The 27,974-nt window shown below is 42.9% G+C and overlaps 2 protein-coding genes across 3 annotated transcripts; both read left to right on the forward strand.

Moving 5' to 3' along the window:
* The first annotated feature begins 237 nt into the window (after nucleotides 1-237).
* On the forward strand, nucleotides 238-18,139 carry LOC130210627 (flotillin-2). Its single transcript, XM_056441081.1, has 11 exons — nucleotides 238-406; nucleotides 3,650-3,731; nucleotides 8,617-8,707; nucleotides 9,185-9,308; nucleotides 9,847-9,965; nucleotides 12,270-12,383; nucleotides 12,471-12,590; nucleotides 12,673-12,887; nucleotides 13,573-13,756; nucleotides 15,562-15,711; nucleotides 16,092-18,139. Exons 1-11 carry the CDS (start codon nucleotides 358-360, stop codon nucleotides 16,128-16,130), a joined length of 1,287 nt encoding a protein of 428 aa, XP_056297056.1. The 5' UTR covers nucleotides 238-357; the 3' UTR covers nucleotides 16,131-18,139.
* An 802-nt stretch (nucleotides 18,140-18,941) lies between these two features.
* On the forward strand, nucleotides 18,942-26,225 carry LOC130210988 (protein FAM222B-like). 2 transcript variants are annotated; one of them, XM_056441546.1, is made up of 3 exons: nucleotides 18,942-19,016; nucleotides 20,749-20,875; nucleotides 21,188-26,225. In XM_056441546.1, exons 2-3 carry the CDS (start codon nucleotides 20,854-20,856, stop codon nucleotides 23,161-23,163), a joined length of 1,998 nt encoding a protein of 665 aa, XP_056297521.1. In that variant the 5' UTR covers nucleotides 18,942-19,016; nucleotides 20,749-20,853; the 3' UTR covers nucleotides 23,164-26,225. The 2 variants fall into 2 exon arrangements, with proteins under 2 accessions (XP_056297521.1, XP_056297520.1); XM_056441545.1 differs by having other exon boundaries at nucleotides 18,986-19,103.
* The last annotated feature ends 1,749 nt before the right edge of the window (nucleotides 26,226-27,974 follow it).

The following is a 27,974-nucleotide window of genomic DNA, read 5'->3' on the forward strand; positions in this document are numbered from 1 at the left end:
CGTAAGCAAAAAGTAAGTAATGTAAATTGAGTGTAAAGGGAGTGCATTCAGGTCAACGTCTACGACGGGGTTCGTTCAGCGAGCACTGTGAGCAACCTCAGGAGCAGGGCTACTAAAATGAGACATGTATCCTTGCTCGTCACCGACCATCCTCAAGTCTTCCGTGTTGACAAGTGACGTCACTGTGAGGCGTCGTTAGGCGGGGCGGGGGCTGTGTTGTTGCAAGCGAGACGTGAAGGCTTATGATAAACCGTTGAGCCTCGGATTAAAACGGAGGAGAGAATTTCACACCCTCGACTCCGCTAAAGGGTCCTGCCGCTGTTTCCTAGTTAGTTTCTGTTTCCGTTCCGAGTCGACATGGGGAGCTGCTTAACGGTCGGGCCGAACGAAGCTCTGGTGGTCTCCGGTGAGTCGCTCCCCTCGTTCCCGAACGGACGACGCTCGGCTAGCTGTCATGACGATAGAAGGGCTAACGGAGTAGCTAGCTAGCTGGTGCCAGAGGCGAACTGGGACGTGTTCATCGTGCTCTTGTTGACGCTAATACATAAATGCAAGACAGCGACGGTTTGTATTATTAGCAGTCATCAAACGACGATACAACCGGCACTGACACGTAATTATGAAACCCGTGTAAATGGCAGCTATCAAAGCTGCTGCCTGTGGGAGCAGTCCGTGTCTTCATGGAGGCCCCTGGTGTAACTGAAGGGGGCGGGTTTGCTTCTCCTCCATTAACTCCTGCTGTAATGTCACGTTAACTGTGATTCATTAGTGGCACAACATATCACAACGCTGCCGCACAGCAGGTCTCCCGATATGATTGGGCTCGTGACTCTTAAAACAACAATGGGTACTTGTGGCTCATCGTCAACAGTTTCCAGTAATGGAAAGTAACTAAGTACTATACTTAAGTACAATGTTGACACACTTGTGCATTAAAGTAACATTATGTAACAATTGTACCTGAAAATAACAGCTTGAAAAAAAATTGTGCCCCTACAATGACTTTTAATATGGCGATTTGCGGCTCCGCCATTGCCATGGGGGTCTGTGGCAGGGTTGCCAGGTCTGTGTGACAAAACCAGCCCAATGGCCAATCAAAACCAGCCCAAAACCAGCCCAATGGCCAATAACACCCAGCCCAATATCAGAACACAAAATATGCCCGTGCCAAACCATATACACTGCTTTTAAAGTCCATGTCCATGTGTGTACGTGCTGATCTGGAGTCCGTTTGGTAGGATTTGGGTATAAATAAATTATTTCATTTAAAATATGGATTTTTATTTAAAGATATTCATGTAATTTGCATGCAAAATAGGTCTACCCGAACCAGCGGACAAAAAATTCAACCCGCGGCAACACTTCAAAAGTAGCCCAATTCCGCGGGAAAACCGCGGATCTGGCAACACTGGTCTGTGGGGAAATAACTCCGCTATGTAGGATTCTGGAGCCGCCCGCTCCGGGGCGGATGTACTTCGACCTGCTTTCTGGCAGTGATTACGCAATGTCATATAGTGCCACTCCACGCTCGCAGCTACAGGATAAGGGTAGCTTTTTTATGTAGCTTTTTGGTGTTGTCAACAATATTGTATTCGATCACACGTACTCCACATTCAAACATTTAGAAAACAACGTATATAGGCTGAAAATGCGATCGGTATTTCATCTAAACTAAATGTTGTCATTCTTTTGGTTATGTTGTAACAATTCGCCCTTAGCAACTCAATCAAGGGGAAAAGGTACAATACGCTAAAAAAAAGAGGGAATGGGCGGATCTGCGAATTCTGGTGTTAACTCTGCTCAAATGGTCGTAAAAGAAAAACAGTCGATATGCGGAAACCCAAATGTTATTATATTGAATCAAATTCAATGCATCTGCAAGCCCCCAAAATGAACACATCCACTACAAACAATCAAACCCACTCAAAACGAAGTATAATCCCCGGATCCCGACAGTCCCCAAAGTCTTTGCAGTCCCCCAAAACAAAAGTAAACTAGAACGGGCACTCGGTAGAGCGCATACCTTCGCATATCACAAGATTGGGCATTGAATTATGAACATTTTGGCATTAGTTGCATGCCAATTGGACAAAAATTGATCGTGCTATGGTAAAAAAAAAGATGTTGACCTTTCCATGACCTTGACCTTGACCTTTGACCCGATTGATCCCTAAATCTAATCAAATGGTCCCCGGATAATAACCAATCATCCCTCCAAATTCCATGTGATTCAAGAAGATTTTGACCTGTTTATGACCTTTGACCTTGACCTTTGACCCGATCGATCCCAAAATCTAATCAACTGGTCCCCGGATAATAAACAATCATCCCACCAAATTTCATACGATTCGGTTCAATACTTTTTGAGTTTTGCGAATAACACGCATACAAATAAATAAATAAATACACGGCGATCAAAACATAACCTTCCGGCATTTTCAATGCGAAGGTAATGACTGCACGCGCACCCCCCCCCCCCTCCCCCCAAAAGCCGGCAAACAGCTGACCGACCAGGCGGAAACGTGGCGGGCCGCGTTCAATCCCCGCGCTACTTCACCCTAGTCCGGTAGGTGCTGGGCCCAGTTCACAGTGTTCCTGCGCAGTCTTCGTATTAGCAGGGCTCTCAAGTTTTGAAGACAGGCAAGAGTGATATTTCCATCAGCATGTTTGGAGCGCGCCTGTCAGCGCGCTCCAAAAAAAAAAAACCTTGCCCTCCCCCCTCGTCACCTTTTATAACCCGTGACACGTACAAATAATAATTATTATTATTATAATACAGGACAACACATGATCCCAACTCAATACAAGTTTATGCGAGGCTGCATCTATCGGAACTGGGTATTTACGACACTGAAGTAAACGTTAAATACCTCAAAAACTGAAGGGGGTGCTAAAAGGGAAAAACTACATAATGGGGCTTTAAATACCTCAAAAGCTGAAGGGGGCGCTAAAAGGGAAAAACTACATAATGGAGCTTTAAGTATTTTTATGTTGTGCTTTTAACTTGGGAACTACACTTATTTTACCTTTTACATTAACAACAATGTTGTGTATGTGATATGATGCAGCACTATACTACAAATGTACTCATTGTAAACATGGTATCTCAAATTGGTTTGCAAAATGACAAACTACAGCATTAAAGTACTCTTACATGTGTTGGCAAGTGATACAAACTGAATCATATAATATCCAATTCTAATATAGCACTTTCAAAGGACACATTCTGCATCATTTGTACTTTTACTTTTGGTATTTTAAGAAAAAAAATCTGATAATGTATCTCTACTTTTGAATTCAGGACTTACTTGTACAAGAGTATTTGTCATGCGTTTACTTTTACTTTTTAAAAAAAAGGATCGGAGTACTTCTTCCCCTAGCTTGTATGTCTTTTGGGTTATGACTGAAGAGATATGTTGTTTCCCTGTTTTGTTTGAAACATTTTTACAGCCCTGAAAATGTCAAATAATTCAGTAATTCACGGGTAAAACCGGACTAGAGGAAGCTCTGTTTTAATCTGTGATCCTGCTGTTGACAGACAGATGCTTGATGAACAAACCCTCAAGCTACATCAATCAACTAACCAATCAATCAATCAGATGACTGCTCAGAAAGCATTGTCTTAATGCAACTGTTCCTCTTCCCTTAGGTGACTGTTGTGGCTCTGATACAAAGACCTACGCCGTGGGAGGATGGGCCTGGGCGTGGTGTCTCATCTCGGACACCCAAAGGTGACAACATAGTCCACACATACTGTATGCTCCATGTATGATCTCTCAAAACGAAGTTGACTTTCAGTAGCTCCTTGAAATGCTTTTGTGCCAGCAAGTGCTTCTCATGGCAGATGGGTGGATTATGATTTTGAAAGCCCTCTGTTCAAACGTGCTAAGACCACAGCTGAAATGGGCTTTTGTTGTCTTGGAGCTCCACAGGGAAGTCAATGCCAGTATCTAAAGACTTGTCTGTAAACAAGTGGAGGAAAGCTGGTCTTCCATACTTTACCACTGTAACATGCTGCGATGTTGTTTCTAACGCAAACTGGTATAACGGTCTCTTTTTCAACCTCCAACATTCACATTTTTCTAAGATGAATATCGTGCTTGACTGTAAAAATCTGAACTGCCCCGTTAAATGTGCAATGTCACAAGACAGGGGCATTTCTCTGGTACTTCTTGTTACCGTAGATGTCGTTGGCTGCTCGATCTCTGCTGGGAGACGGAGCATTCTATCGCAGCCGTTTTATTACAACAGCGCTGTTCGTCAGTCCAGTCGTTAAAGACCTTCGCCGTGTGGTCGGACAAGAAGTTGTTATAAAACTATTTGTTTCAGTGATGCATATCCCAATCTTTTAATGTGTAGTAATATTTTAAAATAAAAGAAAGCGGTATGATGCCCAAACAGTATCAAAATCATGAAAATATTATTAGATTTCCATTAATTATACGACTCCGTTAACATTTAGTTGTGTGCTTCTGACATTGTGTGACTTTAAGTGGATTAAGACCTGGAGTGGATAAAACATTTCCCTGATCATCAATAGACTACCTGTTAAAGATGAAAACCACTCACCGGATGTTTATATATAACTGATGTTGTTTATTGTTGCATTTGATATATAATCATATAGACCTGTTTTTCCAGCAAGTACATAATAGTTCTGTTTATTTGTACCTCTCTTTGTTCAGCTTTGTTGGCTGTGTGTTTATTTGTGTGTATGTACAATTCAATTCAATTCAATTCAGTTTATTTGTATAGCCCAATTTCACAAATTACAAATTTGTCTCGGAGTGCTTTACAATCTGTACACATAGACATCCCTGCCCCAAAACCTCACATCGGACCAGGAAAAACTCCCAAATAACCCTTCAGGGGGAAAAAAAGGGAAGAAACCTGGAGGAGAGCAACAGAGGAGGATCCCTCTCCAGGATGGACAGATGCAATAGATGTAATGTGTACAGAAGGACAGATTTAGAGTTAAAATACATTCAATGAATATGACAGAGTGTATGAATAGTTCATAGTAGGCATATTCCACGATGGAGACCTCCACGATCCATCAGGCAGATGGCGGTGGGGAGGAGTAGGCGGAGTCTCAACAGTGGGCGGAGTCTCAACAGGACAGTGGCGTAGTCATGAGCAGGAATTCCACGACCCAGACGATCCATCAGGCAGATAGGATCTATGCCGTCTCATAGGGTCCGATGACCCCATGAGACGTGAAGTCAAAAGGACTCCGGGAGAAAGCAGAGTTAGTAACATGTGATTGAGAGATGAACATTCATCCTTAAGGAGAGAAAAAGAGGAGAGAGGTGCTCAGTGCATCCTAAAACGTCCCCGGCAGCTATAAGCCTATAGCAGCATATCAAGGGGCTGGACCAGGGCAAACCTGATTCAGCCCTAACTATAAGCTCTGTCAAAGAGGAAGGTCTTAAGTCTACTCTTAAACGAGGTGACTGTGTCTGCCTCCCGGACTGAAATTGGAAGCTGGTTCCATAAAAGAGGAGCTTGATAACCAAAGGCTCTGGCTCCCATTCTACTTTTTAAGACTCTAGGAACTACAAGTAGTCCCGCATTTAGTGAGCGTAGCTCTCTAGTGGGGCAATATGGTACTACAAGCTCCTTAAGATATGATGGAGCATCACCAATCAAGGCTTTGTAGGTTAAGAGAAGAATTTTAAAAGTGATTCTTGATTTTACTGGGAGCCAGTGCAGAGCAGCTAGTGCAGGAGTGATGTGATCTCTTTTCTTAGTTTTAGTGAGAACACGAGCTGCAGCATTCTGGATCAACTGAGGGACCTAAGAGATGTATTAGAGCAGCCTGATAATAAGGAGTTGCAGTAATCCAGTCTCAAGTAACGAACGTGAACCAATTTTTCTGCATCTTTTTGAGACAAGATGTGCCTGATTTTTGAAATATTACGTCGATGAAAGAATGCAGTCCTTGAGATTTGCTTTACGTGGGAGTTAAAGGACAAGTCCCGATCAAAGATAACGCCAAGATTCTTTACAGTGGTGTTGGATGCCAGGGCAATGCCGTCTACAGAATCCACATCACCAGATAATTGATCTCTGAGGTGCTCAGGGCCGATTAAAATTACTTCGGTTTTGTCTGAGTTTAACATCAAGAAGTTGCAGGTCATCCATGTTTTTATGTCTTTAAGACATGCTTGAATTTTACAGAGTTGGTTGCTCTCCTCTGGTTTTATCGATAGATATAGTTGAGTATCATCTGCATATCAATGAAAGTTTATGGAGTGTTTCCTGATAATATTGCCCAAAGGAAGCATGTATAAGGTAAATAAAATTGGTTCAAGCACGGAACCTTGTGGAACTCCGTGATTAACGTTGGTGGTTATCGAGGCGTCATCGTTTACAAATACAAACTGAGATCGATCTGATAAATAGGATTTAAACCAAATTAGTGCCGTGCCTGAAATGCCAATCGACTGCTCCAGTCTCTGTAACAGGATGTCATGGTCAATGGTGTCGAATGCAGCACTAAGGTCTAACAAGACCAGCACAGAGAGTAGTCCTTTATCTGCTGCCATTAAGAGGTCATTTGTAATTTTCACCAGTGCCGTCTCGGTGCTGTGGTGTTTTCTAAATCCTGATTGAAATTTCTCAAATAAACTATTATGATGTAGAAAGTCGCACAACTGATTTGCGACCACTTTCTCAAGGATCTTGGAGAGGAAGGGGAGGTTAGAGATCGGTCTGTAGTTAGCCAACACCTCTGGATCCAGAGTGGGCTTCTTCAGGAGAGGTTTAATAACAGCCACCTTGAAGGAGTGTGGTACGTGGCCTGTTAGCAGAGACACATTGATAATATCTAATAGAGAGCCGCCAATTAAAGGCAACACGCCTTTAAGCAGCCTCGTCGGGATGGGGTCCAAGAGACAGGTAGATGTGTTGGAAGTAGAAATCGTTGAAGATAATTGGTCACGGTTGATGGAGAAAAGCCCTCCAAATATACACCAGGGCATACAGCGGTTTCCAAGGCCATTCCACTTGAGGACAGATTGGCACTGGTTATGGGCAAGAGAATATTAATCTTGTCCCTAATAGTTAAAATCTTTTCATTAAAGAAGTTCATAAAGTCATTACCACTAAGGTTTATAGCAATGCTCGGCACCACAGAGCTGTGACTCACTGACAGACTGGCTACAGTGCAGAAGAGAATCCTGGGGTTGTGTTTGTTTTTTTTTCTATTACTGATGAGTAATAGGCTGCTCTGGCATTACGGAGGGCCTTCTTATATGTTTTAAGACTATCTCGCCAAACTAAGCGGGATTCTTCGAGATTAGTTGAACGCCATATGCTCAAGCTTTCGTGACGCTTGCTTTAGTTTGCAGGTCTGAGGGTTATACCAGGCAGCAAACCTCCTCTTCCTCACTGTCTTCTTCTTCAGAGGGGCTATCGAGTCCAGTGTCATTCTCAAGGAGCCTGTGGCACTGTCAACAAGATGATCAATCTGGGACGGACTAAAGTTAGACCAGGAGTCCTCTGTTATATTGAGACGTGGTATCGAATCAAATACAGAAGGAATCGCTTTAAATTTAGCTACAGCACTGTCAGTTAGACATCTGGTGTAGAAACTTTTGACTAACGGAGTACACTCCGGTAGTATAAATTCAAAAGTTATGAGGTTGTGGTCTGACAGAAGAGGATTCTGTGGGAAGACGTTCAAATGCTCAATGTCAACGCCATAAGTAAGAACAAGATCAAGCGTGTGGCCAAAGCTGTGAGTGGGTTTCTGTACTCTCTGACAGAAGCCAATCGAGTCCAACAATGAGATGAATGCAGCACTAAGGCAATCATTATCAACATCCACATGGATATTAAAATCTCCAACAATAATAACTTTATCGGTTTTAAGAACCAAACTTGATATAAATTCTGAGAATTCAGATATAAACTCTGAATATGGACCTGGTGGCGGTACAGAATCACAAATCGAATTGGCTGTAGTGTTTTCCAGGTTGGATGTGAAAGACTAAGAACAAGGCTTTCAAATGAGGTGTAGTGTAATTTTGGTTGAGGATTAATTAATAGGCTCGATTCAAAGATGGCTGCTACTCCACCTCCTCGACCGGTGCCTCGAGGAATGTGAGTATTAATATGACTTGGAGGAGTCGATTCATTCAGGCAGACATATTCTTCATGGCTCAGCCAGGTTTCAGTTAGGCAACATAAATCAATGTGATTATCTGATATTAAATCATTTAGTAACACAGCTTTAGATGACAGAGATCGAATATTTAGGAGACCACATTTAATAGACCTATTTTGTTGCACTGCTGAAATAATGGTGTTAACTTGTATAAGGTTATTGTGTACGACTCCTCTTCTGCTTACTTTTAATTTATTTAATTGAAGTGGCCGTGGGACAGACACAGTCTCTACTCTAAAGTATGAAAGAGCCATAAAGCCGGACTTAAATTCCTTATCGTGTGTCCGCATACTCGGCCAATAAATCGCAATCTCTCTGATTCTAATGCACAACCAGCATCAAATTCTCAGCGTTCCGAACAAAAGTTATCATTTAACAACTACAGATTATATTGTATTATTCCACAGCTTGCTCTTATCACTTAATGTGTTTCTTTCTTTCTGTAGGATAACCCTGGAGATCATGACTCTGCAGCCCCGATGTGAGGATGTGGAGACGGCAGAGGGGGTGGCCATCACTGTCACCGGGGTAGCTCAAGTAAGACCGCATGCCGGTGTCACCCACATGGACCAGTCTGACTGAATCTCAATGTTTATACTCACTGAAATGTTTCTTTACCGCAGACAATTTAAACAACTATCATGTGCATAAAGCTTGAATCTTATGTGTGGTTTACTTGTTTTAGGATCAAATACTTTTATTAAATATTGCAGAGTTTATACTCTTTTATTGAGGCAAAGTTGTTTGGATGCTCGTGTTGAGACAATATTTAACATTTGAGACCTTTGGCCTCTCGTTAAAAAGATTTTTGTTGAAAGATGTGTTATTATTATAAATCACTGTATTAGCACTTATATATATAATTAAACATTTTTGAATAACACCCAGTCCTTATTAACACTTATCTTGTTAATATTTATCTTAATTATTTGTAACAAGTTGTATGTTTTCTTTACCTCCAAATGAGAGTTCGGTCTGTCACCAGGTCAGCTGACGTGCATGTGTTTTCTTCAGGTGAAAGTGATGACTGAGCATGACCTACTGGCAATAGCCTGTGAGCAGTTCCTGGGTAAATCAGTTGTGGAGATCAAAGCTGTGCTTCTGCAGACTCTGGAGGGACATCTGCGCTCCATTCTAGGTACGGACAAGCATCGCATTTAAACAATTGTGCTTGTTAAAATTCGTGGACACGGATTTTTTTTCTGACATGCCTGTGTAAATAATTTATCGAGTGGTTTTGGATCGCAACTAACATTTATTTTCATCTTCACTCAATCTGCCGATTTTGTTGTTGTTGTGTAGATGCATCTTCAAGTAAAAAGCTTCCTCATAAATCGTCATCAAATATCGTCTTCAACTTTCTTCTTTTGTTCAAAACCAAAAACATTTTCAGCTTAACAGTTCAAATTGACACATTTAGTTAATAACAAATGGTCTTTGCTTGAGATTGATTTGTGGCATTAGTGCAATATTCTTTAGGAATATTATTTAAAAGATGACATGCTTCTGAAAAGGGTGAAGAAAACTCTGCTGCCCTTGTTTTCACATGAACCAAAGAAATCTTGATCCAAAATTAAAGAATGCACAAGACTGCTGCTAGTTTGGGGAAAGCAGCATGTCAAACGGCACATGTGGAAATGTGATGTGGAGATACTGACACCGTCTCTCTTTTGCAGGTACTTTGACTGTCGAGCAGATTTATCAGGACAGGGACCAGTTCGCCAAACTGGTGAGGGAGGTAGCGTCTCCCGACGTGGGCAGGATGGGCATCGAGATTCTCAGCTTCACCATCAAGGTGGGTTGGCAACGACAAATGATACCTGGCACTCTTGACAGTGAACCAAAATGCCTGAAGAAGGTTCTAACTGAGCAAAGATGGGTCAAAATTATACATATCGGCATGGATTTTGACTTGAAAGCAGTATTTAAATCGATCTGTGGTCTTGATTTAAGAACAACCCTGTATACAGGCCTGTTCAGCCGGTGTAAGAATCCTCCTCAATAATGGTGGACCTCGATGTATTTCTGGGTAACAGATCTGAGGACAGAGGAGCGAGGATAATAAAAAGCACTATGAAGGATTCAAGGATAATTTATTCTCACTGTGGGATTCTCACAGGGATGAGCAACAAAATGCTGTTGTCATCCATTAAAAAACAAGTCAAAACACGATAAACAAAACAAAAACAGCAGTACATTCCTGTAGTGCGTCTTTTGAAGTTGAATCAGGAGGAATGTAAATGGCAGCAACCGAACAATTTTCTCACCGTCATCTTCACATTAAAAACTTGACATCAGGAAAACATTGTCCTTCAACTTTGACTGTTTGAGCCCAAAGCATTATCATATGAACACAGAGTCCAGATTTTAGCTAGACAGGCATTTTCTTTTGTGAACAAGGAACAAAACCTTGCATTGCATCCCATTCGCACTGATCGAATGGGAGTGGGACAAGACTAGAATGCGAAGCCATCGGTCGTCAGATATTGGATTACCAATTTCTTTCTCCCAGGCCTGTTTTAGGCGAGAGCATGGTCCGGGTTAAGAGAGTCAATGGAGCCATAGATCGTTGAAATGGAGCCCTTTCGCATAGGAGTAAGCAAGTAGTCACTCATAGATCCAGGGGGTGGTTAGGTGATGGATATATTCAGTCTATACGAGGTGTCTAATCTGTAGAAAGCGGAAAAAAGTCTGATTTAGGCAGATCTAATTTAGATGACAGTCCTGCGAAATCCATCAAGTCCCCATCCTTATAAAAGTCTCTCCCAGCTGGCCTGGGAACGCCTCGGGATCCCCCAGCGTGAGCTGGAATGTGTTGTGGGTGAGAGGGAAGTCTTGGTTTGCTGCCACCGCGACCCGACCCTGGATGAAGCGGATGAGAGGATGAGAATGAGAAATCAAACAAACTCTTATGACATTATTTCCGAAAGTTTGATTCATATTATGAAAATATTATTTTTTTAAATATTGTTGGCCCTCATTACAGGAGGGTGAACATTTAATACGGCACATCCCAGTGACTACAACTGAGCGGCCGACCGTGTGTTTATTGGCTAAGCAGTACAGTGGGGATAACACAAACATGAGTTAGCAGCCGCCCCCGTCTTGTTGTCAGATCTATCAAATATGTTCTTATCGAGCCTCGAGGCTGCAGCTCATTAGAGACGTTGTCTCTGGCTGTAATGGTGGACTGGCTGGAGACTCCCTCCTCATCTGCACTCCGCTGTTGTTGATCCAAACTAATTGCAGTGTGCTGCAGACACAGCGGCTCACCGCACCCCTCACCCCTTTCACCTCAGTGAGTCCAGATGGTGTTTCTGTGACGTGTCAGGACCAGATTAGCGCATTAGCGGAGGCCTGTATTTGGTGTAGATGATATTTGTGAAAATGGGACGTTCCTTTTATTGGGTTGTCGGACACAGCTGAGAGCTTTGCCATCAATCAAACAGTTCCTGTGAATAAAGGCGTTTGTTTTTGCCAGCAACTCTTCCGGTGCAGGCGTGGAAAATCAATAAGCTGGAGTGAAGCACAGATAGAAGGCATATGTGTCCCATTCAGTGTTGAAAGAAACAGCATATTTAGGTATTCACTACATATTTCTAATAATAATGTATATGTAATACTTCCTTAGTCCAGCCTTTTCATGAGACTTTATATGATGATCACTGCATCCACCGGCCATTTCACTCACACCTACATTTGATTTTGACAAAAAGAAACGCATCTATTATGTCTAGTGTGTATCTATTACGATCTCACTTTATATTGGCTAATTATGTTGTTAGATTTATTTAGTTTAAACTTTTAGATTTATTCAGGTGGGAGTTTCCCTGACGGCAATGTGCTCTTTCACCAACACCCTGGTCACAGTACACATGGAAGCTTCCCAGTACAAACAGCTTAATCTGCTGCACACTGAGGGCCTTGCTCAAGGGCATCTCGGTGTTGGCAATGAGTGAGGGGCAAGCGCTGTCACATTCCCCCGCCTGGATTTACCCTCCCTAACAACCTTTTTGGTCACAAGCTCTCTTCTTTAACATTTGGACCACCACCACTGCATCCTCACATGAAGCTCACACCCGTTTGTCTGTGCTCGCAGGATGTGTTTGACAAACTGGATTACCTGAGCTCTCTGGGGAAGTCCCAGACTGCAGCCGTGCAGAGGGACGCCGACATCGGCGTGGCCGAGGCAGAGAGGGATGCTGGGATACGGGTAAGGATGCTTTAGCGGAGTCGGAGACTCTGAGAGGTTCCTGTTGTGCACAACAACCAACTGCTTTACTTATTCATTTTCTCACAGGAAGCAGAGTGTAGGAGGGAAATGATGGATGTCAAATTCAAAGCTGACACCAAGATGGCCGACTCCAAACGGGAACTGGATCTGCAGAAAGCTTCTTTCAACCAGGAAGTCAACACGAAGGTGAAGTATGAAACGAGCGAGTCTCAAACGTGTGCACGTTTTCGGGAAGTGTGTGACGAGTCTTACGCGCTGCCGTTTCCAGAAAGCGGAGGCCCAGCTGGCGTACGAGCTGCAGGCGGCCAAGGAGCAGCAGAAGATCCGCTTGGAGGAGATCGAGATCCAAGTGGTGCAGAGGAAGAAGGAGATCACCATCGGGGAGAGAGAGATCGATCGGATGGAGAAGGAGCTCATTGCCACGATAAAGAGGCCCGCCGAGGCGGAGGCCTACAAAGTGCAGCAGCTGGCTGAGGGCCACAAGTGAGTGAGAGCCACCGGTTAAAGGGGCATCAGACAGTTTTATGAGCTTTTCCGACCAGAATTGCCAAACCAACCAGCTTTTAACCTTCGTAGCTGGCACGCCGTGTGAATTTGATTAGCTTATGGCAACAACCTCCATTTCTGAGCAGTACAAACATTTGTAGGTTGGAGAAGGATAATCTGGTTGTTGAAATACCAGCTGACTGTGTGAGTTTCAGTTGCAAAACCTCCTGGGAGATATTTACTAAGGACACCAACAGGTCAGCGTTTTGCAGCCAGCAGAAAGTTTGGATTCAAGCTAAACGCTTTTTACGGTCGTCCCTGCTGAGCGACTGCATCTTACATACCTAGGTATGTGACAGGTGTTAACTTACAAGACCTGTCTTATTTTCTTCTTTGTATATTTGGTATTGCGTTTTAATACGGAAGAAAAACTATTTGTTATCCGATTAATATAAGGGATAATTGGGAGAATAATCGATAGCTGCTTTGGACCCTTTTGCTAAATACATTAGTATATTGATCTCTTGGCCACATTTCAGTTTTTTTAAGTAATGGCCTCGGAAACTCTATTACATGGTTTTGGAAAGGTTCTATTACCAGAAGTCGTTAGGAAGCAGATTGTTGTGGGATTAATCAGATATCGGTTACTGTAACCCCCCCTTCCCTCCTCCCCCTGCATCAGGACGAAGACGGTGCTAATTGCCCAGGCTCAAGCAGAGAAGATCAAGAGCATCGGAGAGGCGGAGGCGTGCTCCATCGCAGCAGTGGGCAAGGCAGAGGCGGAGAGGATGAGACTGAAGGCCGAGGCCTACCAGCTGTATGGAGAGGCAGCCAAGACGGCTATGGTCCTCGAGGCCCTGCCCATGGTAAAACATAGCGCCATCATGCACATCCAGTTCACCACTTGTAGTTGTTTTCAAGAGAACTCTTATTTTAAGGTCACTGGTATGTTCATGCATGATTTTCTTGAAGAAATCAGTACATGAATATAAAGAAAAAAACATCCACAATTAATCTATTTGTAAAAGAAAACTAAAACTGGGCTGCCATTGAGGTTAAATGGATAGTTTGACATTTCGAGAAATTAGTTTATTCAATCACTAGCAGAGTTAGACGAGAAGATCGATGTTGGCTGAGTTGAAACAGCCTGCCTCTATCTACATCTAAAAAAATCTACCTTTGAATCTTTGGTTATATAATTGTTTTATTAACCTCAGAATCCCACCACTCAGGCACCTATAAAGCTTTATCGTGGTTGTTAAGCTTTCAAAACTAGCATGCTGTGTTTTTGATGGTGTTGTGGCTGGATGTCTTCCTTCTTGGTCCATTCTGACTAATCTCTTAACCTGATGCTGTATAAACTTGTTTCTCTCTCCTCTCTGACTGCTGGTGAGACTTCACAGGATACTCACACACTGGACCTCAGTAACCAAACACCCACAGAACACAGAGAGCTTGGATCAGAGTTCAATTCACATACATTTATTTGTAAGCAACAGTTTCACAAATAAACCTGAGCTGGGTCCGGTAGTAAAGACAACAACCTCCTCCACATCTGTCTTTCCCATCTCTCAAACAAACATATTGACATCATATTTATACCATCACACTCAATGCAGGTGACGCCTCCGTCCACTCCCTCATTACATATCAGTTCTCGTCACTCAGTTTGACCTCTGTCCCAGTTCAAGTCGGTTACTTTAAGGAATGTGGAGGTTCTTTTTGACGTCCCCCCCCCCCCCCCATGTCTCTCTCTTATCGTTATTTTGTCTGCGCACCCCGGTCCTCGCTCTGCAGTCTCCTTTCTACCAGTTAATACTGGAACAACACAAGGCCGCTGTGTCTATCTACGTCTGCCGTTCTTGTAACTCGTGTCAGGGAGAGAGATGTGTGTGCGCTCAGGATCATCTTTGTAGATGTCATTTAAGCCTAATATAAAACTATGACCAAGTATAACCGGGGTTCTTACACATTTTGACCAATGGATTTCCATGACTTTTCCATGACCAAACGTTTTGTGAAAAAGTGAGAAAATCTCGTATTTAAACAAACAATGAGAATTCTAAAGCATACATTATACCTTAAATGACACAAATTAAGGAGATACAATAGTTTGATTAAAAGAATAACATTTATATAAATGTTTATTCTTATAAACATTTATATACATTTCTATTCTTATAAACATTTATATAAATGGTTATTCTTTTAATCAAACTATTGTCTCTTGCGCATGCGCCGCCAGTATGAGAGCGTATGCCGGCTTATATTTTGAGCGTCATTCTTTTAAAAACATATTCATTATTTCAAACTCATTTATTCACACAATAAATATGTGAATATAACAAACTTACATGACTTTTCCAAAAACTTTTTGGAATTTAATTTTTTTCCATGATTTTTTCAGGCCTCGAAATAACCATTTTTAAATTCCATCACTTTTCCAGGTTTTCCATGAACGTACGAACCCTGTATAACACACTTTACTCTATATGTTGTGGCAGCACACAATACGAAACATTTTATTCACCACAATGGAAAATGGATCGCCCCAATTCCTTCATCTCAATGAGTCATAAGTCCTGAAGCTACAACTGTATCATGTATCGCACGATCTCCGTGCATGACGGTATTTACTGCTTACAGTAATCACGTAACCTTGTTTTTGCAGATTGCTGCCAAGGTGGCGGCGCCGTTAGCCAAGACCAGCGAGATCGTCATCCTGAGTGGGGAGAGCAGCCGCATCACGAATGAGGTCAACCGCCTGTTGGCTGAACTTCCTGTGTCTGTCCATGCTCTTACTGGAGTGGATCTGACAAAGGTAACTTTAACAACTTCTCACCGCCAATTTACGTCGACTAGAAATGCAGATAGTTACTATAAATTGTCAATGTGACAACATTTTGAAAAGAACCCTCCAATTTGTCTTAACTTTCATTTCATTCAGAAAAATACCACTTACACTCTCAGGACGATATCAATATACTTATACTTATCAATATAGTCCTTCTTTAATGCGTCTTCCAGGTTTTTCAATCCATTCAGTGCTTTAGATGGTGGGTTTTAGCTGTCTGTCCCAAATCTGAGCCTAAAAGGAGTTCAAATCAGACAGTTATACCGTCAGGAAAATGCAACAATAAAAGCAAAACTAATGTATGTTGGATAATCCGTCTCTTTTTCCTTTTTCTTTATTCTCGACAGATACCGTTGCTGCAGAAGCTGACCAACGCTCAAGCCTGAAAACCCGGCGACCACACACACGACTCTAGTATCTGTTGTATGCACTCTGATGGACTGCCTTTAATACACTTGAAGAATTCTGTTGTTTTATACGTATATATATATATATATATATACTGTATTCCAAGTACATTTGGGAAACCTCTGGTGCCTTACTTTATACAGGGCCAGAATATCTGAACGCAGTGCTGCTCATTAATTTATTTATTTTTGACACAGGACCATTTTGTGCTGTGATTTGAATTGATTTTTTTAATGAATTTAAATCGTATAAGTCTGTTTGCATGAAATACCATCAAAAAGAAGAGCTGCTATTGGCCTGGTGTGAAGGCGGACGCACCTGCTGCAACTCATGCTAACACCCAGTCTCTGGTGTTGGTACATCAGGGCTCTGCTGCTTTAGAACACGAGGTCTCTGCTCTCACTTCTTACATTCCGCATGCTGCAGGCATCTTGATTTGTGCACCTCTTTCTCTATCTTAAGATACATCCCCGTTTGCGATCTTTTATTTTGTCTTGTACATGCTGTAATTTTTAACTATTTATGTAATTATCTGTGTGGATTATTTTATTAGTACAATGTTGCAGGTGCTCGCAATCGCCTAAGAAGCCCTCCCATCCTTGTGTACATGCTGCCTGTTGCCCTGAAAGAAGTTTAAGCCTCTACAAACCGTTGATATCGGGCTGAATACATATGATTATTATTGATATGCTCGCAGGGAAACAGGATACTAAATCTGATCTGAGCTTGTCGTCCTTTTGATATTTATAGTGGGTTTAAATGTAAAGGTTAGTTATTTGGGCCTTGATTAAAAAAAATGTGTAGGTGTTGAAAAAAAAAAAAATTTCATGGTCATAAATGACCGACTTGGAGTTGTGTGAAATTAGTATACAGCGTGGCAAAAAGCTTAATGTGAATAGATTCTGAAAATGAAAAGGGCAAACGGTGATGCCAGATAGAATAGATTGTCTTTTCATTTTCATTTCATGAGAAGGACTTGGGGATACTGCAAAGTTTATCACCAGATATCCGTAGTCTGACGGTGCGTCAACAAACCAAACTTTCAGTGAAACTTGCTAATTTATTTACAATGTTTGCACACGCCTACATTGATTTGTTTTGGTTCCGTTTTTTATAACTGTGACTTGAACGATAGAAGGATCTTTTAGCAGAGTGCTTTAACTTATCGAACAATGTTTTATCTATTTTAATATTGTGAAGTAGTGTGTTTGTAACTGGTCACGATGCTTTGTTGTTTTCAAGGTCTAAAACACCAAAATGTTAAAGTGTCACTGCAGGAGTAGGAAAGGTTTTTAAAAAGTTGGCAGGTACAGTATATTATCAAGCTTGACTGATGAAATGTATTTCACTCACTTAGACACTTCCAGAAGAACTGACTTCTGCTCGTCTTCTCTCAAAGCTGTGAAAAGCTGCACTCGCCCACCCCAAACTAGCAGGACAGCGCTCTTTAGTTTTGATCCTCGTAGCTCAGGCAGGTGACATATAATAGTGGTAGTTTTATTTACGGCTGAAGAAGCAGCCAGTGTGAGCATACTGACACTGAATTCACAGAGGACTGTTATTATTGTTGTTTGTGCTCCTCCTGAGTTGATTCCTATTTCTATTATTCTTTGCTGATATAGTGACTCGACAAATACTGTGACCACAATGTCCTGTGTGTGTGTGTATATTTATACACACATACATGACATCTTTGTGTTATATTCCTAATGTTATTTACAACACGTACACTGATGAATTCCTGTATGCTCTTGCTGCATGTCATACATCTGTACTCTGAACAATCCATTCACTCTCAGCTAATTGTCTTTATGATAAATTGAAAAATGACTATTTATTGCCATTTACAGTTTTGGAAAGTTTTTGTTTTTGTTTTTACTCCTGACAGCTTCTTAATCTTGGTTCAAGGCATGGTGATGTACAATGTCATTTATTTACATATATAAATATAGCTAAAAATCGTTCAAATAAAACCAGTCAAAATCTCTGCATGCCTCATTTATTTAATTTCTGGTCAGTTTTGGTTTATTATATTAACTTTCTGTCAATTACTTGGGCCATTTAAAAAAAATTTGTTAAACTTATGAATATATATGTAAATAAGTAGCATTTATTTGTATGCAAACTTATTGTGTGGTAGAGGGGAGCTAAGACTTAATTGTGATCCTTTTGTCTTTTTATATCAAATCCATTGCAGGTGCTGTAAAGTAAATTTAGTAAATTATAATATAATGCAATACTGACGGGCCATACTGCATAATGAGGTGACTGCTTTTTAATACTTAAAGTACCTTTGTGGTGCAAGTATTTCTTTACTTAAACTTGTATTTTAAAGGATGTGTTCTGAACACTTCCTCCACTTCCCAATGATGGAATGTAACTAATTTATTCAAGTACTGCTATGTCATTTTCAGGTACTTGAACGCTTCCAGTTTATGCATTTTTTAAGCCAATAGTGTACTCTTTACTACATTTATTTGATTACTTAAATGACTGTGTATCCCGGAACATAATACATCAATATTGATGAACTATTACACAGTGATCTCTTATTGTAGGTTAAGCTATCTAGCCAAATATAAGTAATATGTATGAGTAATTAAAAAAGAGTTTCATCTTTATGAGCTGCAATATTATTTGTATTTATTTACGAGTGAAGCTCGCCTAGAGCGCCAAATGTGCTAGGGCCGCCCCTGTGTGTGAGCCTTTCAGCCATGGCTTTAATAGTATATAGATTGAATTATTGGACAGGCGTTTACCATTGTCGCCTAAATACAGGGACCAGTAGGCCTCGTCACTGCGCATGCCCGACGGACGTTGCTCTCCGTCGCCAGACAGCAGCAGCTCCGAGAACCAACGGCGGGGTTGGTCGCTTCATTTTTTTCAAAAAACATAATATAAACATTATCTCTCAACAAAATGAAGTTCCCCTACTCGTAGACTCGCGAGGAGTAAGTATTACGCTCTTAAACTCGGGTCGCGTCGGGGTTTCTCCGTCAATGAAAGGCGAACGGTTGCTAACCAGCTGGCCTGGTCACAATAAGCACAAAGAAGCTCATTTATTGTGACACGAGCTGTCCTATTCAACGATGCAGGTTAATTGTGTCGGTCTCCCACCGCAGTCAGTTCAGTTCATGTTCACCCGCTGAGACGGCCCCGCTTCCTGCACCGGGTCTGTGCTGACGTTAGTTAGCTTCGCTGTTGGGAATTACAGCAGATTGAGGCTGGATTGCTCGACAGATAGCTAACGTGATCTAGCTACAGAATGGCTGTCTGAAAGGGGACCTACCTCACCCCGAGGCTGTATGGACGCTGTGGTCCGACACGGTGGGTGTTCAGGTTCGCTCAGGGCGTTAGCCGACCACGGTGCCACACGGGAGCTGTGGAAATAGTCACATTATTATCCGCTATGCATTCATGAAGATGCTCTTTTTTTCCTTTACTGACTGCACTGCGTCCTCCTGAGGCATGCCGCGGTTTAAAGGAATAAGTAGACCCGAGTCCGTCTACGCATTTGTCCGCATTTGCGTTTAGATGAAAGTGAAGAGCCCGGAGTTTTATTCGATTATTATTGAACACGTATACGGCGTTTGACTCGTTGGCTTTCCGTTGCTCTCAATACTCAGAAATGGACAAAGGCCTTCAGCTCAAAGCAATGACGACAAAGCAGGACTAAAGTAAACATTTAACTGCGATGTTCATGTAGAAACGTGTTTTTGAAAATACCAGCCGTAAGTGCGGGGATGAATATCGACAGTATACATTTATTAAACAACACTGATTAATCTAAAAATAACTTTAGAAAAATTGCACCACTATGACAAGTCAGTTGAGTATCTGAACGGTGGAAGTGAGCTGATGGTGAATCTTAAACCGTCTGCTCACCTGTGATGAATCTGCTAAATGATTTATGACTAAACTCTGAGAAAACACCAGAGATCCTAACAATCTGCACTGAAGCTGCAATTTTAATTTTCAATTAATCTGACAGCTATTTTTCTTGTTTGGTATATAAAATGCAAAAACATGCCGCTTATTTTAATAACATTATTGTTTTGATACATGTTGTATATGTATGTATTTGTTAATTTTTGTTTGGCAAAACCTAATATGACTTTACACCTATAAGAATGATCACAGTCTCTTCGACAGTGAGGCCTAAAGCTTATTAATTGAACTGGTATTCGATCAATACTCGGCTACCCAAAGGCCAGGTATCTGTATTGGACTTGGAATATGTGCACCCCTACTTGTAAAAGTGGCACAATCTTGATGTTTTATAATTATTTACTCACAGGTGTTTGGACAAAGCTGATTTTGAGCAAATTTTCTCATAGACAGTGGGTTTACGTACAAGCTTTTCTACAACTAAATACACGCGGCTTCAGGACCGGTGCGTCTCTATATATATATATATATTAATTAACTGTTTTATTAAATTTAAAAAACAACTATTTACCCACTCTGTTTGTCTGCTGAACACAGCGAGCTGTTACAAAACCAGGACCAACTGTACTGGATACGAAAACAGACGACAGTCGTTTCACAGCAGCGTAAGTGTCCGCTGACTTGTGCCGTGCTCTGTTTCTTCCCCAGTATGGTGAGGAGAAGGTGTCCCATGCTGCATTAGCGTCATAGTGGCATGCTGGCCTGTCTGCAGTATCAGGTGACCCTATTGTCAGATTTCTCTCCCGTACGCAGATGAACACTGGACTTCAGAAATGTGAGTGCCCTCTTGAGTGTTGTGGTCGTACTTTCCGTTTTAGATGAGTCATTTCCCTCATTGGTCAGCAGTCGGGATCCACGTGTCTAAAGAATGCTCCTAAAACCTGAGTAATGTCTGCACATCCCACACGTTTTAATCGGGAAAACGTTCCATTCTTAAAAAGGCCTGATTCCGAATATGCAAACAGAAAATGCTTTTTACAGGACCCGTATAAAATGTAGAATAAGAGTGGAATATTAGTGTGCATGTTAATGTAGTCAACGTGCTTTGCTGAGTATTTCTGTTTGTCTGACCATCCACACGTTGCAGGGGAAACTACACAGAAGATAAGATCTGCCAGCTATCCAACCCCAGCAGAGTTAGATGCCTTTGCTAAGAAAGTTGCCGACAGCCCTCTGACCATTCAGATCTTCCCCAACAGTGTTAAAGTTCCTCAAAGGAAGCACATTCGCCGCACAGTCAACGGGCTCGACACGTCCTCGTCCAGCCAGCGCCACAGTCCCTACCCGTCTCAGGTCAGCTCCAGTAGGGGTCTTCTGGCCGTCCTCCGTGCGCCCGCCAAAGGTGTCGTCAAAGAGTCGGACGGCAGCCGCGCCCGGCACCTTCAGAAGGCTGCCATGAACCCTCACAGTGGGCCGTACGCCGCTCAAAGCACTTTAAATCTCCCTCAACCCGCCCCTCTCCAACAAGGCCCGACGCCGCCCGAGGCCCAGAAGCAGGGCATGGTTCACCCGCAGGCGCTTCAGCAAAGCATGACTCATCCAATGACTTTACAGCAGCCTCCAACCATGTCCAACCCACAGGCTTTACAGCAAAGGAGCATGGCTCATTCGCAAGCCATGCAGCGGCAGCAGAGTTTGTCCCAGGTTCCGACTCCGCAGCAGAGACCGACTCATCCGCAGAGCCTCCAGAGGCAGCCGAGTCTGCCTCGTACCCAGGCGCAGCAGCAGGGCCAGCCTCATCCCCCAGTTGTACCGCAGCAGCATCTTCCTCATCTGCAGACACTAAAGCATCACACGGCTCCTCCGCAAGCTTTACTCGCACAGCAGGGAGCGACTCATGACCTGCGCCACATGTCGGATGGAGCTCAGCCTCCGAGCATACAGCACACGCATGGTTTGAGTGGCCCGCAGCCCGTCCCCCAGGCTGCGGGTGCGGGGCCTCCAACCGTGCCCAACAGCCTCCAGCAGCCCCCGCCGGGGGCATACGGGCCCCGGAAGCTCCCCGATGCCGATGTGCCACCAAATGTAACCGTATCTACCTCCACCATCCCACTGTCCATGGCGGCCGGCTTGCATCCGAACCGGCAGAGTGACCTCAGCAGCATCGTGCACCAAATCAACCAGCTGTGCCAGGCACGGGCTGGTGTGGGCAACACCTCTGTCTGCGAGGGCCAGATCGCGAACCCTGGCTCCATCAGCCGCAACTTGCTCATCAACGCCAGCTCCAGGGTGTCCTCTCACCACCCGGCCCTGGGCTCCGTGCCCAGCTGCCTCATGGTGGGCCCCCAAGACAAAGCCACAGCTCGCACTCCCAATCCTGCTCTCCACTCACAGCCCAGTATAGCTGCTACTAATACTATACCTGCCTTTCACACAGACCCAGAAAAGGTACAACTGCAGCACCAGCATCTGCAACACCATTTACATCAGCAGAAACAACAACAACAACAGCAGCAGCAATTACAGCAGCAGCAACATCTGCAGCAGCAGCAGCGTTCCTGGGCCCAGCATCAACTGGCCCACATGCAGCAGCCGCCTGAGGAGGCTCATCCCTGCAAGAACCCCCGGATGGAGCCTTCAACCGAGTGCGCTTTCCCCCCTCGAAACCCCAACTATTCCCACAAGCTACCCAATGCCGCACAGTCCTTCACCCTGAAGCACCCCTCAGAAAAAGCACCGCCGTCGTCCCCCAGTAACTGCCCAGTAGGTTCTATGCCTTACAATAATGGCCACTACATGCAGCCGCCGTGGGGCGGCATCCCGGCCACAGCAGGTAACGATGGTTCCGGTCCTCAGGACCTCCCCGTGGCTTTCCAGGGAGGGCATGCTGCCGCCTCCGCAAACCGCATCCCAGGGGCAAAGTACAGGCCGGGCAAAGAGGGCCCCTCCGACCAGTCCAAGTTGATGCAGAACGTGGATTTCTTAGGAGGGGACTTCCAGATGCCAAGCTATCAGGAGCAAAACATGGGCGTTGTGGAGAAGATGCACAGGTCGGCCATTGGCCAAGTTCAGGAGCCCGACAACGGCGGAGGCGGTCACCCTCATCACCCGGGCTACCACTAAAACGTGCGCTTATCCCCGCTCTGCCCCCTCCCCTTATTGTGTTTTGAGTTTTATCTCAACTGCTACTTTCAGCTCCTGTAGTTTATTCATTAATATCTTCCAAGTGATCAATTGCATTTTAATGGCTTCAGAGCTCTATTTGTCGACCCCACCAGGTTGTGTTAGAGTATTCCTCAGGTCTTCAGCCATGTCGTACCTTTGTTGCAGATGAAGGTTCTTTTGAGATTGTTGTCCGCTGTCGAGTAGAACTCCTCGTTTTCATCACTGGCATTAATGTGCTGCTCTTTGTTCGCGTATATATTGTGTTCTAAAATATTAATTTGCAGATGAAAATGTGCTCGTCACAGTGCTTTTTCCTAGGTTGACATGTAGACACTTATTTTGAGCATTTGTGGCCTTACAACTGCCCAAAGGCAAGATATTAGGAGGTCCTTGTGTGATGTTTTTTGCTTGCAATTATTTATCCTCTTAACAGGTTTGTGATCCATTTAAATAAGGTTACATGTATATGCAATTAATAAGACTGTTAAGGTTTCTGTCCCAGAGGCTCCCTCATAGGTGTACACTTGTTAATGGGGCCGATATCAGGAATATAACGTGGCTCCTGAATGGCGATGTTTGTGGTCCAGCTAGTTTCTCTTCTTCCTTCTGCATGGTTCACTGGGTGATCAGTGTGCGCCCCCTAACCATCACAGATTTTTTTGTAAAAAAATTAGACTCCAGCACTAGCAAATAAAGAAATAACGGTAACACTCTCCATGTAGTTTCTCGAGTTGCAAGTAGTTATCTTTATGTTTGGTAAGTCTAAAGTGTGTGTGTGATATTTCAAGAATCGCTTTGGAATAACTTATTTTATTACCGTTTCTGTCGTATTTCTGTAGACGGCCCGACTTGAACTGTAGACCTTTCGTTTTAAATGTTACGGCCTATTGTCTGGCAGAAGGAGCATAAACTCTATTGGCCCCGATTCGTCTAAGTGATGTGAAGCAGAAGGGCATCCCATTAATATTAAAATGACGTACGTATGTGAAAAGCAAATTGATCACTTGCAAGTGCGCAAATACTTAAAATACTGCATGCTGGGAAAACTGCTTAATTTCCCCACGCCACTTTACTACTGTAATCCACGTGAGCTGATGCGGACGTTGGCTGTGGCTTGAGGCGAATCATCTCCTGATCGCAGAGGCCTCGCAGCGAGGTGTGTTTCTGCTCCCTGTAAAGACAAAGTAAGGACGTTGAGAGCTGGACCCGCTTCCTCCTCTCGTCCTCTTTAGGTTGATGTTGTCTCGGGCAATGCATTGCTCCGATAGCCGCGAGCCTTCTGGGAAAAGCCTTAAATGTCACGGTAGTTATCCTCTACTTAATACTTTCCGTAACTGTCTTCCTTCAGTCGTGTGTGTGTGTGGCTAATCCTACGTGTTGATAAATCACATCAAATGTTGCCTATCAAGGATTTTAAGATGATTTAAATATCTGAATAGAAATTAGCAGAAAGAATAGATCTGTAGAACAGGGCTGTAACAGTTATTTTAAATTATTTGGACTGGTTCTTTTTTTTTTTTTGTATTATACTTAAATATCCTGATTTTGTTTAATTTATTATTCTTTTGGGACCACTGCTTCCTGAAGCCATAGGTGTATTCACGTTGGGTGCCATAGGTAAATTGTCTGCGAAATAAGAGCTTTGCCCCTGTGCACCCGTTATTTAATCACGTCTTTCACAACGCTGAGCTTTTCGGGGGGGGTTTTCTGAATTGTCCTTGGAAAAACACAGAACGGGTCAAAAGGGAGGAAGAGCGGCAAGAAAGACAGCCGAGGTGCGAGCTGTAGCTTTTCTGGATTTTGGTCTTATATTTAATGGCAGTTTTTTTGGTTTTGTTTCCTGGCTCTCGTGTTTTATGTGCCTGCCCCTTAAAGCTGCTATACACTTTTAATCTTAACACGCACTATGATTTGTGTATGTGTGAATAGTAATGATGTTTGGGCTGTATCGGTGAAAATCAGTTCCTTTTATGATATAGCCGTAGGGTGGAAATTGCCACCACTCAAATGCTGGGAAATGTGGTCTTTATTCCAAATATATAATAACTGACCAGTATACAGAGTGGTTTTAAAGAGTTCAACCCACCGCAGTCTCAAGGCGAGATGCATTGCAGGCCCGTGTGGGTTTCTGAACCTCTGCGCTAATCGATCCGACATACCGGCCCGGTTTATTTTTGAACTGCCTCGTTACAGCCCGACATAGTCAGGTTCTACAGTTTCATATGAAGTGCCTCAACTGGGCTAAGTATGGAGTAATGTGCAAATGGATGCTTGTGTGGATGTGTATGTTAAGCTTGGGTACTCGCACCAACAAAAACGTGCACAAGTTAATCTGACGGGGGACCAAGCTACTTAATTATAACTACTGATACTGTGTCATGGACTTGAAGTCCTGAAGCGTGCTGCGACTCCTCGATGCCGTCGCGATGTGTGAACTTTTTGCTGCTGACTCACTAACCAAAGTGTCCAAGCGTCCCTCTCTGAAGCCACCTCGGCCTAAAAGCCTCGCTGAGCTTGTACCCGGTGACCTAAAGGAGATCCTCTGCCTTCGCTTGTCACGGTTAAAGAAAATCCTGTGAAGTAAAGATGTGAACGGAGCGTTAAAAAGAAATCTAGAGTGAGTGGTTCCTGTCTGCCCAGTGCACCCCAATATCGTTTCCCCTAAGACTGAGATGTCCTAAACGGAACTTTGTATGGTCTTTGGTTTCGTTTCACATTTTTATCATGCAGAAATGTTGCCACACACAGTACACGTCGACGTGTAAGAATCTAATGTAGCTGATAAATGGCAATATCTATTGGGACACAGGTATGAGATGACTCTCTAGATTTATTTTTACTCCGATTTATCTGATTGTCTTTGATTAATTGAAGATGTCATGTTGTGAACGGTGGTGGTGGAGGGCTTACTTTCTCTACTTTGTGAAAATGTGATATTCCAGTTTTGCCTAACCTTCAGGAATAAAAATGCCTTGCACAAACATTCCCCCTAACCAAAATAAAAATTTGCAAACACACGTTTTACGAGAGACTGTCTTTGTTTTGAACACATACATATGGTCAAGATAATTGAGGTGCAGATCCAACTGTTTTGTATAGATAAGCTAACATTCAAAACAAGGGCATTAGTTTTCATATCGGTATACTTCTAACACTAATCACCTCTCGTTATTTCCACACATGCAATATAGACAGTTCAGCATAGCGTATAAAGAACCCACTTTTTCTAAACTCTGATGGTCATGTGACATGGATCTGGATTTCGATGTTCTGCTGAACCGAGGCCATGCTGGTGTGCTCGTCTGGCCTCTCCAAGAATGGATTTGAGTACCACAGATTCCCTGGAAGATTAAAAGCCTAAGAAAACAGCAAGTTATTAGTCTGCTCTGTTGTCCTACCAGGAGTTAGTCAGGGGGCTGTGACTTCATCATGCTTTCCATAGGGTCTTCCTCCTGGACATGCCCATCATCTAACCATTGTGTCCAGTTAATTTCCTCCACCCTGAGGTCAAAGACGACACACATTGTAATACTAGAAATGAATGACATTAATCTGATATTCCGCAGTAAGATTCAAAGGTAATTCATAGTGGCATTCATCATCATCTCTTATCACCACAATGCATGTTTCAGGTGCTCAAAGCATTTAAATATTTATTTACCTTTTTCTGCAGGAGAAGAAAAAAACAGTCCTGGTCAATCTGGATTATCCCAATCACTATTTAACTGAACTACTTTTAACCAAATAAAAGCTTTCTGTATAACATTCACAGGGAGGTGTCTGGTCTTTTGCATGGAAAGCGCGCTCCTGTGCTAATGTGAGGTCGGAGCCAGTTTTACCCCAGGAGTGCATTACGGACCGACTGGGAGGATCTCTTAGGCCACCATTCATGACAGTTGCTGGTTCTGTTCTGTTTAGAGGAGCTGAATGGTTCACATTATGCCATGATAACAGTTTGCAAAATGTAAGTCTGCACACTGGACTCACTGGATCCTGCTCCTAATCAATCAGAGCCTCGTTAGTTAAGACTCCTGCTGAAAAAGTCAAAATGTCTAGATAAAAGAGAAAGCTGGTGGACAGCTAAATGACACAGGTCAGAAGTGTGATGCGTCTCCAATTCTTCACTGCTCCCACTCTGTCGTGGTTAGATAACCAGCAGGCATCACTCCGGTATTACGAATACAACTAAGGAGGTCAAAAAGGATCATCTGGGTTTTTGGTGAGTCGTATGCGGGTTGTGTTGCTGAGTGTTTGTTTGTTTCATGTTTGGGCCCAAAGATCAACGCTTGATCCAGGCTAATAAAAAAATTAAAAAACACTTCTTACATTAATAATACAAATAAAATAATAAAGTTTGAGAAGACTAATGAGGACGTTTCAATGTTAAAATGGAAGTCACTGAAGTCCTGTGCGTCACAGATGTACACCTGCAGTTGAAATACATTGTTCCAAAAGAGTTAATATAACCACCAGCATTACCACCAATAATTGGCTTTAAAAGGCACGATACAGCACACAGTTACTCTCAATGACAGGTCTGGAGGGTGAATAAGAGTATCCAACCAGGAATAGGAGGAAAACGTCAAAGAATCAACAAAAAAAGAAGGAGATTCCTTAAAACAAGTTTAGTAAACATTTTACGAGTGAGAAAATATAATGCAAAGGCAAACTAATATATGGAAGTGGAAACAATAACATTGAAGGAACTGATTTGGCTTTACCAAGAGACTATTTCACACCAAAATCATTAACTGCTTCACAGCAGTTAA

The sequence above is a fragment of the Pseudoliparis swirei genome, chromosome 20 (assembly GCF_029220125.1).
Source record: "Pseudoliparis swirei isolate HS2019 ecotype Mariana Trench chromosome 20, NWPU_hadal_v1, whole genome shotgun sequence".
NCBI lineage: Eukaryota > Metazoa > Chordata > Actinopteri > Perciformes > Liparidae > Pseudoliparis > Pseudoliparis swirei.

Coding starts and splice junctions, on each gene's coding strand:
- LOC130210627 (XM_056441081.1), top strand. CDS start 358: ATGGGGAGCTGCTTAACGGTCGGGCCGAACGAAGCTCTGGTGGTCTCC. Junction 12,384..12,470: donor AGAGGGATGCTGGGATACGG/GTAAGGATGCTT, acceptor ATTTTCTCACAG/GAAGCAGAGTGTAGGAGGGA. Junction 12,591..12,672: donor ACCAGGAAGTCAACACGAAG/GTGAAGTATGAA, acceptor TGCCGTTTCCAG/AAAGCGGAGGCCCAGCTGGC.
- LOC130210988 (XM_056441546.1), top strand. CDS start 20,854: ATGAACACTGGACTTCAGAAAT. Junction 20,876..21,187: donor GAACACTGGACTTCAGAAAT/GTGAGTGCCCTC, acceptor CACACGTTGCAG/GGGAAACTACACAGAAGATA.